The sequence below is a fragment of the Bufo bufo genome, chromosome 2 (assembly GCF_905171765.1).
Source record: "Bufo bufo chromosome 2, aBufBuf1.1, whole genome shotgun sequence".
In the NCBI taxonomy this organism is placed as follows: Eukaryota; Metazoa; Chordata; class Amphibia; order Anura; family Bufonidae; genus Bufo; species Bufo bufo.
This window is the reverse complement of record NC_053390.1, coordinates 778901215-778917784: the sequence shown is the minus strand read 5'-3', so window position 1 is coordinate 778917784 and position 16570 is coordinate 778901215. Positions and strand designations below refer to the sequence as shown.

Genomic DNA, 16570 nt, shown 5'->3' with positions numbered 1-16570 from the left:
CTACAAGTAAACTATTGCTTGGTCCACCCACCTCTGAGAAGCTCCCCTGAATTAAAGCGTGGGAAGAAGATTTAGGCAAAGTATTCACAGATGAAGATTTGGGTAAAATTTTTCTAGCTCCTAAGCAATCTTCTAAGTGCATACGGATTCAAGAGTCCAGTTATAAAATTTTAACTAGATCGCACCCCGGTTATACTAAACAAATACAACTAATTATAGTCCCAACGGCTGGAGATGCGGACAACAGATGGGCACATACTTCCATTTATGGTGGACATGCCCACTTACAGCTACATATTGGTCTTATGTCCTTTCACAGATTAACCTTATCGCAGGAACGAATCTTGCTTTGCTCCCGGAGATTTGCCTGCTATATTTATTCCCCGAGAGGCTCCCCAAACATACATTGAAACTCATAAAACACCTCCTGGCTGCTGCTAGAATTTTAGTCCCTACCTATTGGAAGTCAACCTCCCCTCCAACACTCGGACAATGGTCAGATAAGGTGGACTCTATGTTCCGCCTAAAGGAATTAGCAAGCTGGGAGACCAAGACACACACCTCCTTTCAAAAGATATGGTATCCTTGGGCTAAATTTAGACACTTTCCTAACTGGGGCTGATAGAAATGCATATAGGAGAGAGATTCTTCTACTTACTTGCCCTCCGATCATCAGATACCTACAACTTTTCCTCCCTCCTTTCTTGTTAGTCTACAGATGTAAGAATCCATTGGTAGAGAGACCTCTTGGAGTAGCTCTTATTCCCCCCCCCCCCCCCCCCCCCATTTTCCTTGTCTTTCCTTTCCCTTTATCTCCCTTTTAGTACTTAATGTTTTTGTTTAATACGGTTTATCTCCACTTTTGATTTAATGACATGCGATGTCTGTATATCTCAATTTACTTACAAGAAGTTATTCTGCCTGGATGAGGATACTATTTTGGCATCTATTGATGTAGAAGCTTTATATAGCTCCATCCATCAAGAGATTGGTCTGAGAGCAGTGGGGAGCTTCCCATCTACAAGAAATGTAGCACTATCTGCACACAATCAATTTGTCTTGGACCTCTTGGAGTTCAACCTGATGCGCAACTTTTTCATCTTCAATGACTGACACTGCGCCGGCATATGCAAATTTACTCCTGGGCTGGTGGGAAGCAAACTATGTCTGGTCAGATGATCTTAGCCACTGGCATGATAACATCAGCCTTTGGCTGAGATTCATTGATGATATTTTTGTGCTATGGCGGGGAATCAAGGACTCCTTCAATAACTTTGCCGAGACCATCAATGAGAATGACTTAGGCCTAATATTCACTTCTACATGCGATTCTAACACTCTCCCATTTCTTGATGTGCAAATAGAAAGGGGACGGAATAACTCAATTAGCACCACTATATTCCGTAAAAAAAACAGCGACAAATAGTCTGCTGAAATGGGAGAGTGCACACCCCTATCCGCTACGCAAAGGGATTCCGAAAGGACAATATATGAGAATACGACGCAATTGTTCAAACATGACTAACGACATACAAGGGAATGCTCCAAACGCTGAACGGAACCTCACGAATAGCTGCTAGGAGACGAATAGGAAACGCACCCAAGCGGCTTACACTCCTAGCAATCAATCAGTCTCTAACAGCATACAGTGAATCCCCCCAAGAACGAGACCAAGCTCCGTGTTGTGGGTAAAGCAGTGGACAGCCAGAGCTGTGGGTTTATTGTTCTTATATACACATTAGTACCACCCACAGGGTTTTGTAAAAACAACCAATAAACACGTACAATACAGTAAAACACTCCCAAACAAAATCCTCCCCTCTGCCTGTGATACAATTACCTTACACAATGGGTTAATGTAATTATCACAGGCAGGAGAATACACAGTTTTACACAATGCCCTCTGTCCTGGAGACAATTGGGAAGTAATCCAATTTATCTCCAAGGGCAGAGGCAAAACTTCATTAGCCACATGGTAGCAAAAGACAATAAAATACATAATATTTAACTGTGCAGCTATTGCATAAAACATAGACATTTAACATATCCCCAGATGGCTTGGATCTGAGCGCTCAATATATCCGAACAGCGCTCAGATGCCACAAACACAGTCAAATTGCCACGGGGTTTAAGTTTATCATGGGCTGATGAGAGGGCCCATAATCCTGGGGCAAGAGGCTGGCAACCAGGCTTCTCCAATGCAATGTGGCGAGATTGCTTGTTTTTTAAAATTGGTCATTGTGACGAGACCAAACTACTTGAGGGCTAGGTTCAGAGAAAGGGGATACCCGGATGCGATCCTCAGAACTGCATTTGAATCGGCATGTGCGTTCAAAAGAGAAACACTACTAGTCCCGAAAAATTATGAGAACACACAAAAACAAGTGATGAGAATTATCGGAATGTTTGATAATGCACATGAACATGTTAGACAGATAATAACAAAACACTGGGACATATTATATGACGACCCGGACCTTCGGGATGTTATTGGTCCCCGCCCACAGATTACATACAGACGGGGGCGCAGTTTGAGGGACAGGCTGGTTCACAGCCATTACCAGGCCCAAGTAAAAGAAGGATGTTTGCTTACACGACGCCAAGTGGGCAGATTCAAGAGCGGAAAATGCGTAGCATGTAGTCAAGTGAGGACAGCAAAAGAATTCACATGTTCAAAAACAGGCATGACATATAAAATAAAGGACTTTATTAAATTGCCAGACAACAGGGGTGATCTATCTAGCACAATATAGGTGCCCATTAGACTACATAGGAAAACCGAAAAGGGAACTGAGACAACGTATTCGGGATCACTACAATGACATTACAAATGAAAAAGATACATCTGTGGCAAGACATATGAATGGAGGATACACCCACAGCATTAAGTGTATTGGAAATAAACACATTCTACAAATGCAGAGAGGAGGGGACTGGGATAATAAGATCCTGAGGCAAGATGGATCTTCAAAATGCAATCAATCGCACCTAATGGATTAAATGAGACCCTTTCCGTTAAGCCATTTTTATAATCTAGTATAGGGGTGGATATTCTTAAATGGCGATCCCGAGGACCCTGGAACATAAGTAATGAGAATTAAATTGAATTTTCAGGGTGAGTCCTCCGACATACAGACACTAGTCTTCCCCTACCTAAGACTAGGGACCGTAGGCTGTAGTGTTGCAAGGGAGCAGCTTGCTACACTGACCCCCGGCATAAGTGTAAATAAGAGACCTGGCTACTAGGGATCGACCGATATTGATTTTTTAGGGCCGATACCGATAATTTGTGAACTTTCAGGCCGATAGCCGATAATTTATACCGATATTCTGGGAATTTTTATTTTTGAGCAAAAAAAAAAATTTCCTACACAAATCTGCTGAAAATTAATGTTTATTGTTAATGTGTATTTTTTTGTTTATTGTTAATGTGTATTTTTTTTTATAAGTCTTTTTCATTTATACTTAATATTTTTGTGTTTTTTTTTTTACTAACTTTTAGCCCCCTTAGGGACTAGAACCCTTGTCCTATTCCCCCTGATAGATCTCTATCAGGGTGAATAGGATCTCACATGTCTCCCTGCTGCCCTGGGCTTTGTGCACACAGCAGCATGGAGCTGAACATGGCAGCCAGGGCTTCAGTAGCGTCCTGGCTGCCATGGTAACCGATCGGAGCCCCAGGCTTACACAGCTGGGGCTCCGATCGGAGGAGCAGGGGAGAGGGGATCCTGTGGCCACTGCCACCAATGAGTAATACTGGGTGGGGGGGGCGCACTGCGCCACCAATGTTTTTACTATTGGCCGGGATTGGGGTGGGGGGCGCACTGCGCCACCAATGATTAATACTGGGGGGCTTGGGGGCGCACTGCGCCACCAATGAAGATAAGTCTCTCAATCATTCATATACAGGAGGCGGGAGCTGGCTGCAGAATTACATAGCCGGCTCCCGACCTCTATGAGCGGTAGCAGCTGCGATCCGCGGCACCTGAGGAGTTAACTACCGCGGATCGCAGCTATCGCTCATAGAGGTCGGGAGCCGGCTATGTGATTCTGCAGCCAGCTCCCGCCTCCTGTATATGAATAAATGAAAGGCTTATCTTCATTGGTGGCGCAGCGGCCACAGCCCCTCCCCTCCTCTTGTCTTCTCTTCTGTCATTGGCGGCAGCGGCAGCAGCACAGGGGGAGGAGACACTGCTTCCTTCTCCCCTGTGCTGCGGAGGGAACACAGAACGCGCTGAGATCAGCGTGATCTGTGTTCCCCATACGTTATCGGTATATCGGCAAAATAGTTGCCGATAACGTTCAAAATCCTCAATATCGGCCGATAATATCGGCCAAACCGATAATCGGTCGATCCCTACTGGCTACCTAACCCTTATTTAGCTACATTTTAGTATTTCCACAAGAGGTTTTAATTAAAATAAAAGTTATTTTTTTATCTTTGTTAAGGCACACTCAGATTAAGTTCAATATTCAGTAAGCCGTGAGTGAAAATAGGTAATGCCAAGACAGAGCAGAAATTCTAGAATCTACCGTATTTTTCGCCCTATAAGACGCACCTAGGTTTTTGAGGAGGAAAATAAGCAAAAAAAATTTTTTAACCAAAAGGTGTGCTTTTGGTGGGTTTTGAATTATTAGTGGTCTGTGCATGACACTATTATGGGGGATCTGTGGATGGCGCTGTTATGGGGGATCTGTGGATGGCGCTGTTATGGGGGGGATCTGTGGATGGCGCTGTTATGGGGGGGATCTGTGGATGGCGCTGTTATGGGGGGGATCTGTGGATGGCGCTGTTATGGGGGGGGATCTGTGGATGGCGCTGTTATGGGGTGGGGGATCTGTGGATGGCATTGTTATGGGGTGGGGGGGGGGAATCTGTGGATGGCATTGTTATGGGGTGGGGGATCTGTGGATGGAACTGTTATGGGGGGGATCTGTGGATGACACTGCTATATGTCATCCACAGATCCCCCTCATAACAGTGTCCCCCAATACACCGGCCCTCTGCTCACCGAATTATTTATAAACATGAATCCTCATCCTGTTATTAACTTTAACTAACGCTGCGCTCTTCCATGTTCCCCTGTTACCCCCACAGCACTTACGAACAAGCTCCCATAGCAGGCAGAGCGGACGGCAGCAGTAACGTCACTCACTGACGTCGCGCGCCTGCTTCATTCATAAAGCAGGCGGAGCAGGCGCTCGACGTCAGTGAGTGACGTTACTGCTGCCGTCCACTCTGCCTGCTATGGGAGCTTGTTCGTAAGTGCTGTGGGGGTAACAGGGGAACATGGAAGAGCGCAGCGTTAGTTAAAGTTAACAGGATGAGGATTCAGGTTTTTAAATACTGCGGTGAGCAGCGGGGCCCGGTGTAAGAGTACTGCGATGTAAAATGGAAGCATTCGCCCCATAAGACGCAGGGGCATTCCCCCCCCGCCCCACACACTTTTGGGGTGGAAAAAAAAAGTGCGTCTTATGGGGCGAAAAATACGGTATATACTTCTTCGGGTCACAAGACTAGATCGACCACTTATTTTGTTGTCGTTAACTCAAGATGTATGCAGATATGAAATTTGTACAGATGTACTGCTGTTTTTGTTCTTTAATATTTCCACAATAAAAAGAACTTTGAAAAGAAAAGAAGTAAGTTACCTTTTCCCGGGACGATCTGAGTTGGCATGAGATTGTCAGGCTCATGTAACTGCCCTTTAACGCACTTCAGCCAAGAGAATACGTCTGCTCCATCATTACCTTTAACCGAGGGGAGGAAGGGGAAAAAAAAACCATAAATGAACAGTGCCAAGCAAGAATTGCAAATACTAGTAAGAAAAAAAAGAGTAAAATGATAAAAGCGCGAGAATATTGGATTTTGGAACTTACCGCTGCTCATACTCTTCTTTTTCATTCGGTGACAGTCTACACACACGCCAAAGCCACATTTAGGACAAACCCAATGGAGATTGAAGATGGTCGTGTCACAGACATCACACATTTCCCGCACGCCACGTACTGCACGTTTCCAGGCCACTTGTTCTGCAGGAAACAAATAGGTTAAGCAAACAGAATGGCCACAGAAAGTCTGGAGTTTAAACGCTGTCAGCACAAGGTTCTTACTTTGTGGATCTACAGAAGCCATAACTTCCTTTTCGGACATGATAAGCTTACAAAACTGGTCTCCTATGTTCGCCAGAATATACTTTGCGGTGTCAAGGTCCAAATCCACAACGCGATTCACTAAAGGAAGCCACAAGTTTATTGCTTCAGCATCGTACTTATTAGGAGTCAGGAAGCCACCTTCCCGCAGTAATCCATGCTTATTGAAGAATAACCTAGGAGCAAAAGTAAGATGTAGTGTTTCAGACAGTGGTGGACATTTTTTTAATTTTTTACACTAAAGCTGAAAATCCTGCATCTTAATAAATTTTTATTTAGCAGCTGGAGCTCCATCTTCATGATACAGAGCGCCAACAGCCCAGCACAGATCTAAAACCTAACATTCTTGACACTTGTAATGTTTTGTACCAAGATATAAAACTAATACCCCTATTCATAAGACAGCAGCAATCAAGCACGTGTGGTCCAGCACCGTTCATTCTCTATGGAAATGGCAGAGATAGTACAGACTTTGCCATCTCCAGCAGACCAACAGAGAATGAATGGAGCAGTAGCACGTACATACTTGACCCAGGGGCTGGACTCGCACCGATCCGAAGCTTTATCCCCATCTTGTGGATGTGGGATACTTTTTATTTCCTGTTACAACCCATTAATGCATACTGGTCTACAATGAACACAACATACAACGGTATGCCATAAGCTTGAAGTCGCCCCTCAAAAACCAGCTACAGGTAGCCTGACTCAGTGGTGCCTTGGAGCGCTGAGGATTGAACCTGACTAGGGACATCATCTGCGTGGAGTTTGCGCGCTTTCCCAGTGTTTGCGTGGGTTTCCGGTCACACACCAAAAATAAGCAAATTGGCTTCCTATGAAATTGACCCTGGTGGGGTTGAGTGTCTATATAGCAGCCCCCACCACACAATTACCCCTGTAAATTTCAGCTACCAAACGACAGACGGGGATTACTCTTACCTCCGGAAGTGAAAGAAGCGGCAGAAAACGGCAGCATCTCGCTGTTCCTTGCTGCGTCCAAATCGGTCCAGACGGCATTCTCGACACTTGTGCAAATGGGGAGCAATGTCATTGCAAGAGCCGTCCTGCACAAAGCAATCACCACTTGCTTGGAGCCTCTTTAGCTTCTGTGAGTCCAGCAATACAGATCTGGGATATGTGACTGCAAACAAGGGAAAAAAGTCAAATAAGTAATCTAGAACAAAAGTACACTGCTCAAAAAAATAAAGGGAACACAAAAATAACACATCCTAGATCTGAATTAATTAAATATTCTTCTGAAATACTTTGTTCTTTACATAGTTGAATGTGCTGACAACAAAATCACACAAAAGTAAAAAAATGGAAATCAAATTTTTCAACCCATGGAGGTCTGAATTTGGAGTCACACTCAAAATTAAAGTGGAAAAACACACTACAGGCTGATCCAACTTTGATGTAATGTCCTTAAAACAAGTCAAAATGAGGCTCAGTAGTGTGTGTGGCCTCCACGTGCCTGTATGACCTCCCTACAACGCCTGTGCATGCTCCTGATGAGGTGGCGGACGGTCTCCTGAGGGATCTCCTCCCAGACCTGGACTAAAGCATCTGCCAACTCCTGGACAGTCTGTGGTGCAACGTGACGTTGGTGGATAAGGCTAGACATGATGTCCCAGATGTGCTCAATTGGATTCAGGTCTGGGGAACGGGCGGGCCAGTGCATAGCATCAATGCCTTCGTCTTGCAGGAACTGCTGACACACTCCAGCCACATGAGGTCTAGCATTGTCTTGCATTAGGAGGAACCCAGGGCCAACCGCACCAGCATATGGTCTCACAAGGGGTCTGAGGATCTCATCTCGGTACCTAATGGCAGTCAGGCTACCTCTGGCGAGCACATGGAGGGCTGTGCGGCCCTCCAAAGAAATGCCACCCCACACCATTACTGACCCAATGCCAAACCGGTCATGCTGGAGGATGTTGCAGGCAGCAGAAGGTTCTCCACGGCGTCTCCAGACTCTGTCACGTCTGTCACATGTGCTCAGTGTGAACCTGCTTTCATCTGTGAAGAGCACAGGGCGCCAGTGGCGAATTTGCCAATCTTGGTGTTCTCTGGCAAATGCCAAACGTCCTGCACGGTGTAGGGCTGTAAGCACAACCCCCACCTGTGGACGTCGGGCCCTCATATCACCCTCATGGAGTCTGTTTCTGACCGTTTGAGCAGACACATGCACATTTGTGGCCTGCTGGAGGTCATTTTGCAGGGCTCTGGCAGTGCTCCTCCTGTTCCTCCTTGCACAAAGGCAGAGGTAGCGGTCCTGCTGCTGGGTTGTTGCCCTCCTACGGCCTCCTCCATGTCTCCTGATGTACTGGCCTGTCTCCTGGTAGCGCCTCTATGCTCTGGACACTACGCTGACAGACACAGCAAACCTTCTTGCCACAGCTCGCATTGATGTGCCATCCTGGATAAGCTGCACTACCTGAGCCACTTGTGTGGGTTGTAGACTCCGTCTCATGCTACCACTAGAGTGAAAGCACCGCCAGCATTCAAAAGTGACCAAAACATCAGCCAGGAAGCATAGGAACTGAGAAATGGTCTGTGGTCACCACCTGCAGAATCACTCCTTTATTGGGGGTGTCTTGCTAATTGCCTATAATATCCACCTGTTGTCTATCCCATTTGCACAACAGCATGTGAAATTGATTGTCACTCAGTGTTGCTTCCTAAGTGGACAGTTTGATTTCACAAAAGTGTGATTGACTTGGAGTTACATTGTGTTGTTTAAGTGTTCCCTTTATTTTTATGAGCAGTGTATATTAATTCTGTATGCAATCCATTGTGTCACAAACACTTGTCACAATCAGATTTACGGTACTTTAAATGGTCAAAGAGAATAAGTAATACGTATTTTATGCCTACTTACCCCCATCATTTTTAATGGGACTCTTGTGGGGAGCAACTTCGATTTTGTTGGGTTTTGGAACAGAAATGATGTTTGCTGGCTTAGAGTTGAATTCAGCTTTCACGGGCGGTAAATGACCAGCAGGTTTGGTCTCGGTCGTTGCACCAAACACACTCGGCGGCTGCCGCGTTAAGTCTTTACATGGCTCAAAACTTCCCTGCCGCGGAGAGTCTTTCACCGTCAAGGTGTTCTTCTCAGGAAATCGTTCCACAGAAAACTCAAAGCCCTTAGGAAACACAGTTGAGGGTTTTGTTAAGGCAGCAAAGAGGTTTTCGGATTTCTGTCCATTGCCACCATTGGCCCAGGATGAAAAGGCCGATTCGAAAGGGCTGGACTGATCTCTCAGGCCAAATCCTAGACCCTTTCCTTGCGACATCGTGGCGCTGAGAAACAAGTTTTGCTCCTCCCCTTTTCCATCACCGTTCAGCATGGAGGATGTTTCACTTGGCAAGTTTTGAGAACATTTCCTGAAAGGCAACAGATGTGATTACAAGCCTATAAATAAATATAATGACTTGCAACCATCAAAGTATTTTGTTTTCTTGAACGTATTGAAAGCTTTGTGCTAAAAAAATTCTCTCTCCATCAAATCAGAAAAGCGATGAGAAAAGTGGCCATGGTCTCACAGGAGTCACAGTTTAGTCAAATTTATTAAGGTGAAAAGGTATAAATTTATGGCAAAGCAAAAGGAAAATGTAACAATCAAGAGGCATGTGTAAATTTTGTGCAATTCTCTCTCCATTTTAAGACTACAGCCACATGGTGCATCCATTAAAGTGCATCTAAACTTTTATTCAAAACTACTTCAAATAGCATTAAATTAATTTTTCTAATATTTTTTCCACGGAAAATAGACATCTGAAGTCCAGATGTCTTTGCACTTTGGAATCCATAGTCTAGTACACCACTGACATGTCAGCAGTGTACAGATCCCACCAGGGCTGTGACGTGCTATCCCAGGCTTTAGAGGAGCAGTAATGTGCTGCCTGCGCCGCTATGCAAGGCTTTAGCAAATCTTCAGGATGTTATAAATCAGGAGGAGCTGAGTAGAATGATGCATGGTTTTGTGGGAAAATATTTAGTACAACTTGTAATTAAAATCTTTAAGTAGTTTAAATCTTTCCTCTTTCTGACTTCAGTTATACACAGGGACGGTGTTATCAGTGATTGATAGCATTCCCTATGTAAGTGGGTATACAGAGATAGCTGTCAGTCACTGCTAATACCTATAACATGTTGCACTGTATTTTGTGACGGCATGTTCTCTTACAGCAATCCATTACATATTTTCGTAGAAATATTCTTACCCTGGAGGTGTTGCAGCACCAAAGCTTGGAGGAGAATTTGCTTGTGGTGGAGTTGCACAAGAGGTCTGGTTTTGACTGGAAGGCGTAGTGGCGGTACATCCTAGCAATGCTTCTCCAAACCCATCCGGTACAGACTGCTTGGATGCCAGGCTAGGTGTAGTCTATGAGAAAAGGAGATTTTTATGTTACAATGAAAGTAACACTTAAGATCAATGGGAAGTTAAACTCCAGAAGCCCCGCAAATCGAAAGAATGCATCACCTTGACTATTTTGCTCCTCCACAGTTATTGTAAATCAGTGATGCACCCATTCAATATCAGGATTGTGGGATCCTGGGTCAGACAACCCCTTCTCACACAGAGACCCATCGCAAAGTGATATCATAGCCTTAAATGACCAGCATGCGCATCAGCCTCAGGGAAAGAACTGCGCATGCGCGAGCTCGCGCATCGCGAAATTATGGCAATCTATCGGTGATGAAAGGAGGAGATTCGGAGGACATAGGCGGTGCTGGGCTCCTTCACAGGCGGGCGTGGCTGAGCTCCAGGAAGGTTAGTAAAGCCCCTTGGACACATTTAAGACTAATTTACATATCTATAAAATCCTTTTTTAAAGAAATGAAAACCACACAGCCCTATAGGACAGATATATTGCGGACATGCTAGCGGCTGTCTAGCCGTGCATGTCCGTATCTCTATAGCCCAAAACCTGGTGACAGAATCCCTTTAACAGTAGAAAACTGCCACTCACTGTTTGGTAAACTTTTTCACTTTCCTGTGGCGTTTTTATGAAATTCAAAAGAGTGTTCCCTGAGGACTTGGGGTTGTCCACCACGACCAAGGTCTTCCCATCATCTCTGGAGTAGGTAATGAAGCTTTGCTTCTTAGCAGATCCCTTAGCAGATGCCTAAAAAAAGGACGCCACAAATATGCAACTGTGTTGCTCACATGATCTGAGACATAGACATGATGAAGTATGAATAAATACCTGCGCTACTTTGTTCTGCTTTGCCTTAGTTTTCCCCGTCCTTCCTTCACGCTTCCTTTTCACAGGTTTCTCGACGGCCACTGAAATAATCAGCCAACAGTCTGTCAGTACGTGTCACCCATAAAGCCTGCCATTACATAGGATGACCACTACAGGTAAAGCTTTTCTATGGCAGATAGTGAAATCTTACCTTTATCGACATAGTTATGTACAAGCTGAACGTGTATCAGTGCAGGATCAATAATCTTTAGACTGGGCTCCTAAAGGAGAACACAGAGTTAATGAATGCACGGACATATATTTATACCAAAAACAAAAATCGTTAGTTAAAAACTGGTCAATGAGGGCAGCATAGTATAGAGACAGACACGTTGATTTCGCTTTTGAGCTGGCAGTTGAAACTTTTATAATACTGCCATGCGTAACAGGAAAGAAACCTGCCAGTCCTAGTCAGGAGGCAGCGGGGCCAGCAAGTCTTATCGGACTGATCACCCTAGCAGTGCTTTCACACCCTGTGAGGTTCAGCACGTCAGTACTTTAAAAGTACCACTGAAATTTGCAAGTCTGTCACTATACTATGAGGGGGGCATACAACAGGTGACAGGTTCTCTTTAAGGGTCATCCAGGAGACTCCTCCACACCAGAAAAGCAGTAATGGATGTTTACCTGTTTACATTTAATCTCCAGCATCCGGGTATTGCTGCTTGAATTCACCACTGAGGCGTCGAACCACTGATAGCCTTCAGTCATACTATACACTCTTATAGATGAGCCAACTAAGTTCTTAGCACCTTTAAATGGAAGGAAAAGATAACAATTGAAATAGCCATACCACGTTCCTTCATTTCCATTTTATGTCCACGTACATAGGCTGCAAAATAGGATAAAATACATGACACCCTCTGAAATAAAAGGGCTGCCGCTGTAACACAAGTAAGCCATGTTGTTCCAGACACAAGCTTCGACCCTGGGAGATGGATCTTCTAATATCGTCCAAATGGGACCACTCCTTGCCGGCTCACCTTGCAGTACACGACCTTCATCCACACTCTTTCTTATGAGCTCCTGTAAGGCCTTGTTAAATGTTCGGTTTCCCTGCATAAACTGTTTCAAGCTGTCCCGATCCTGTAATAATGAGAAGAGGACAATCAGCGTATGGACTGCAGTAAACTCCAGGGCCTAATGTTAAAATCGGATCTCTCAGGCTCTGTAACACAAAATGCATGTTATAACAATGCCAACAATTTCTAGTGTTTTTCAGACAGTTTTTAAAATAGATTTTTGTACTTACCGTAAAATCTGTTTCTCTTCCGTTCATTGGGGGGGGGGGCGCGACGACACAGGCTTGACCATGGGTATAGCTGTTGCCACTAGGAAGCGGAAGCTATGCACAAAAAGTTTAAGCTCCTCCCCTTCAGCTATACCCTTCCTACAGGGACTAAGCTAAATATCAGTTAGTGCAAAAGCAGTAGGAGAAGCAAGACCAAAAAAAAAAAAATATATTATATATATATATATATATATATATATATATATATATATATATACACTATGTACAAGCCCGAAAAGGCCCATAAACAAAAAAATGGGTTGGAGCTGTGTCCCCCAATGAATGGAAGAGAAACAGATTTTATGGTAAGTACAAAAATCTAGTTTTCTCATCCGTATGATTGGGGGACACAGGCTTGACCATAGGACGTTACAGAGCAGTCCCCAAGGGTGGGCATATCAAGCAACCCTCCCATTAGAGAACCGCCGTTTGCAAAACTCTACGCCCCAGAGACAGGTCAGCAGACGCAAAAGTCTGCCCTCTGTAAAACTTGGAAAAAGCATGCAAAGACGACCAGGTCGCAGCCTTGCATACCTGAAGGACTGAAGCCCCGTGATGCACCGCCCAAGAAGCCCCCACTGCCTGAACCGAATGAACAGTCACCCGGAAGGGTGGGGCCTGGTTCTTAGGGTGGTACACTTCCGCAATGGCCAAACAAATCCATCTGGAAATGGAAGACTTCGAAGCCGCCAGCCCTCGTCTCGGCCCCTCTGGAATCACAAACAGGGAATCTATCCGCCGGAAAGATGACGTCTGGGACAGATAGACTTGAACGGCCCATACCAAATAAAGAGTGTGAAGCGACTGCTCCCGAGGATGCAACAGGTCCGGACAAAATGAAGAGAGAATAATCTCATTTAGATGGAATGCTGACACCACCTTCGGCAGGAAAGACTGAACAGGGCGAAGGATCACATTCTCCTGATGGAGGATCGGGAAAGGCGACCGACATGAAAGAGCCGCGAGTTTTGACAGCTTACGGATGGAAGAGATTGCCACCAAAAACGCCACCTTGTAAGTCAGGAAGTGAAGGGAAACCTGCTGCAAAGGCTCAAACAGAGAAGACTGGAGAGCGTTGAGTACTAGATTAAGATCCCAAGGATCCAACGGAGGACGGAAAGGGGGAGCAGCATGCGCCACTCCCTGCAGAAAAGTCCGAACAGCCGAAAGGGAAGCCAAATTCCGCTGAAAAAGAATGGATAGAGCCGAAACCTGCCCTTTGAGGGAGCCGAGAGCCAGCCCCAAGTCCATGCTCAACTGCAGGAAAGGCCAGAGTCGCGACAAAGAGAACGGAAGTCAGCTGATGCCGATCACACCAACTAAAGAATCAGTGCCATCTCCACCATGGATGCCGGGCTCCGGGTGCCACCCTGATGATTGAGGTACGCTACTGCTGTGGAGTTGTCGGACTGAACCCGAACCGGACAACCTGAGATTGTCGGCCCAATGCCGCAGAGAGCCAAATCGCCCTCAACTCCAGAACAATGATTAGAAGGGAGCATTCCTTGCATGACCATACTCCTTGAACAGAGACATTTTTCTAACCCCCCCCCCCCCCCCCCCCAACCCCTGAGGCTTGCGTCTGTTAACACCTTCCAACGGAGAGGAAGAAACGAGCGGCCCAACAACATCAACATCAGAGAGACCAACCACCATCTGAGGACCCGGCAGAACGGGGCAGGGAGACGCATGGGCTGATCCAGGGAGGCTGGAGAACAGTTCCAGCTGGACAGAATGGCTCGCTGAAGCGTTCTGCTATGGAATTGAGCATAGGGAACTGCTTAGAAGGCAGAGACCATGTGACCCAGAGTCTGCATGAAGCGACGAATGGGAACAGGACCTGGCCGTAACAAGGGGAGAATCTAAAGACGGAGAGCGGATAGCTCCGGATGCAAGAACACAAAGTGTCGAGCACCATGCCCAGATAAGTCAACCGCTGTGATGGATACAGACAAGACTTCTGCCTGTTCAGGATCCAGCTGAAGCGTTCCAGAGTATCCAGAACTATGCTCAAGCTGTCCGCTGTCACCTGGAATGACGGAAGCTTCACCAGGATGTCGTCTAAGTAAGGGATCACCACGATCCCCCTGGCACGGAGCAGGGCCATAATTGCCGCCAGAATCTTCGTGAAGACGCTGGGAGCTGTGGCCAGGCTGAACGGGAGGGCTACAAACTGGAAGTGAAATGGAGCCACTGCGAACCGGAGAAATCTGATGACCGACGCAGATAGGCACGTGAAGATAAGCATCCTTAATGTCTATTGAGGACAGGTACTCCCCCCGGCTCCATGGACGCAATGACCGACCTCAGAGACTCCATCCGGAAACTGCAGAAGCGAAGGAAACGGTTGAGTGCCTTGAGGTCCAGAACAGGACGAACCGTCCCCTCTTTTTTGGGAATCGCACAGAGATTGGAGTAAAACCCCCGAAAACGGTCTTGCGCAGGAACCAGAACAATCACACCATGCTGCAGTGCGAATCACCTGAAAAAAGGAATCTGCGGCTGAGAGAAAGGTCGGAGGTGATGACCGGAAAAAAAAAAAAAAAAACAGGAAGGAGCCGAGGATTTGAATTCCAGCTTGTAGCCTTCTGCAATGACCTCCCTCACCCACGCATACAAGACGTGAGCAAGCCAGACATGCCAAAACAAATTAAGCCGGCCGTCCACGCGAACGGAGGGCGCCGGGAGCCACCCATCATGCAGCGGAGCTCTTGGGGCTAAAGGACTTGGAGCCCTGTTGATGGGACTGCCAGGAAGGGCGAGGCTTGAAGGAAGGTTTGCGCTTCTGACCCATGGTCGACTTGTCGGACGCCCTCTTGGGGCTGGAAAAACTCAAAGGGGCGAAAAAAAAGGCTTCTGCTTTTTTTTTTGACCTGTTAGATCGCCCCCTGTTCTGTGGCAAATGCGTGCTCCTACCACCCGTAGCTTCCGAAATCATCTCATCCAGCCCAGCAGGAGAGCCATAGAGTACGTCAAATAGCCACCAACAGGGCTGACGAGCGAGCCATAAGCTTGGCCGCGTCCATAAATGCTTCACAAATGTATGCACTGGCATGCGAGAGCTGCAGGGCCATATCTGCAAGTTCCTCCGAGGGGACTCTGACGCAAATTACTTGCCCACTCCCCCATAGCCTTGCTCACCCATGTAGAGGCAAATACTGGCTGCAGCGCTGTGCCCACTGCCTCAAAGGAGGATTTTGCAAACGCTTCCAGTTTCTTATCTCTGATATCAGAGAAAGAAGCCCCATCCGCCACTGGCAAAGTAGTATGTTTAGCCAAGCGGGAAACTGGCGGGTCCACCATTTCTTAGTCAAGTCCTCCGGAAATGGATAAAAGGACGTTTAAGTGTTTGGGCAAGGTAAAATGTCTATCAGGAAAATAGAGGATTTAAACTTCTGGTGGTTGGAGAAACACTTGTGCAAGCGACGGGACCTCCTAAAGGAAAAACTCGAGATGGCAGACGACGGTGCGGGATCGTCAACCTGCAACGTCTCGATAACCGCCGACAATAAGATTGTCCACCATGGAGGACAGTTTGGATGACCGACGATCCTCCGGCGAGACCACATCCTCATCTGAACCCCCCCCCTCCTCACAACATGCCTCTTCCACTGAGGACACGTTGGAGTGAGACTCTTTAGGAGGAAGAGGAGGAGAGGCCAAGCAAATGAGACAAAGACACACTTTTGGGGGAGGATGTTCTTAGCGGGACTGCCGCGATGGACATGCGCCCCATAATCCCTAGAGTGAGAACGATCAGAGAACTGCTTTGCTGACAAACGCCCCAATATTTCCACAATGGCTTTGTTAGCATTGGAGACATCCTGTACCACCCTAGACAGGGAATGTGCCAATTCCGGTTATACCATAGGCTGG

At 46.4% G+C, this 16570-nt stretch overlaps 1 protein-coding gene across 2 annotated transcripts in view; it reads right to left on the bottom strand.

The window, feature by feature from the left end:
• LOC120990372 (lysine-specific demethylase 3A-A-like) overlaps positions 1–16570 on the bottom strand; it is an 88356-nt gene that overhangs the window by 49409 nt on the left and 22377 nt on the right. For both annotated transcript variants that reach the window (XM_040419138.1, XM_040419139.1), the window contains 11 exons: positions 12387–12489; positions 12031–12155; positions 11555–11624; positions 11365–11444; positions 11128–11283; positions 10378–10538; positions 9032–9537; positions 7090–7291; positions 6115–6329; positions 5881–6033; positions 5653–5751 (listed from right to left, as the gene is read on the bottom strand). In XM_040419138.1, the coding sequence (XP_040275072.1) occupies positions 5653–5751; positions 5881–6033; positions 6115–6329; positions 7090–7291; positions 9032–9537; positions 10378–10538; positions 11128–11283; positions 11365–11444; positions 11555–11624; positions 12031–12155; positions 12387–12489 (1870 nt within the window). The remainder of the gene's footprint in view (positions 1–5652; positions 5752–5880; positions 6034–6114; positions 6330–7089; positions 7292–9031; positions 9538–10377; positions 10539–11127; positions 11284–11364; positions 11445–11554; positions 11625–12030; positions 12156–12386; positions 12490–16570) is intronic.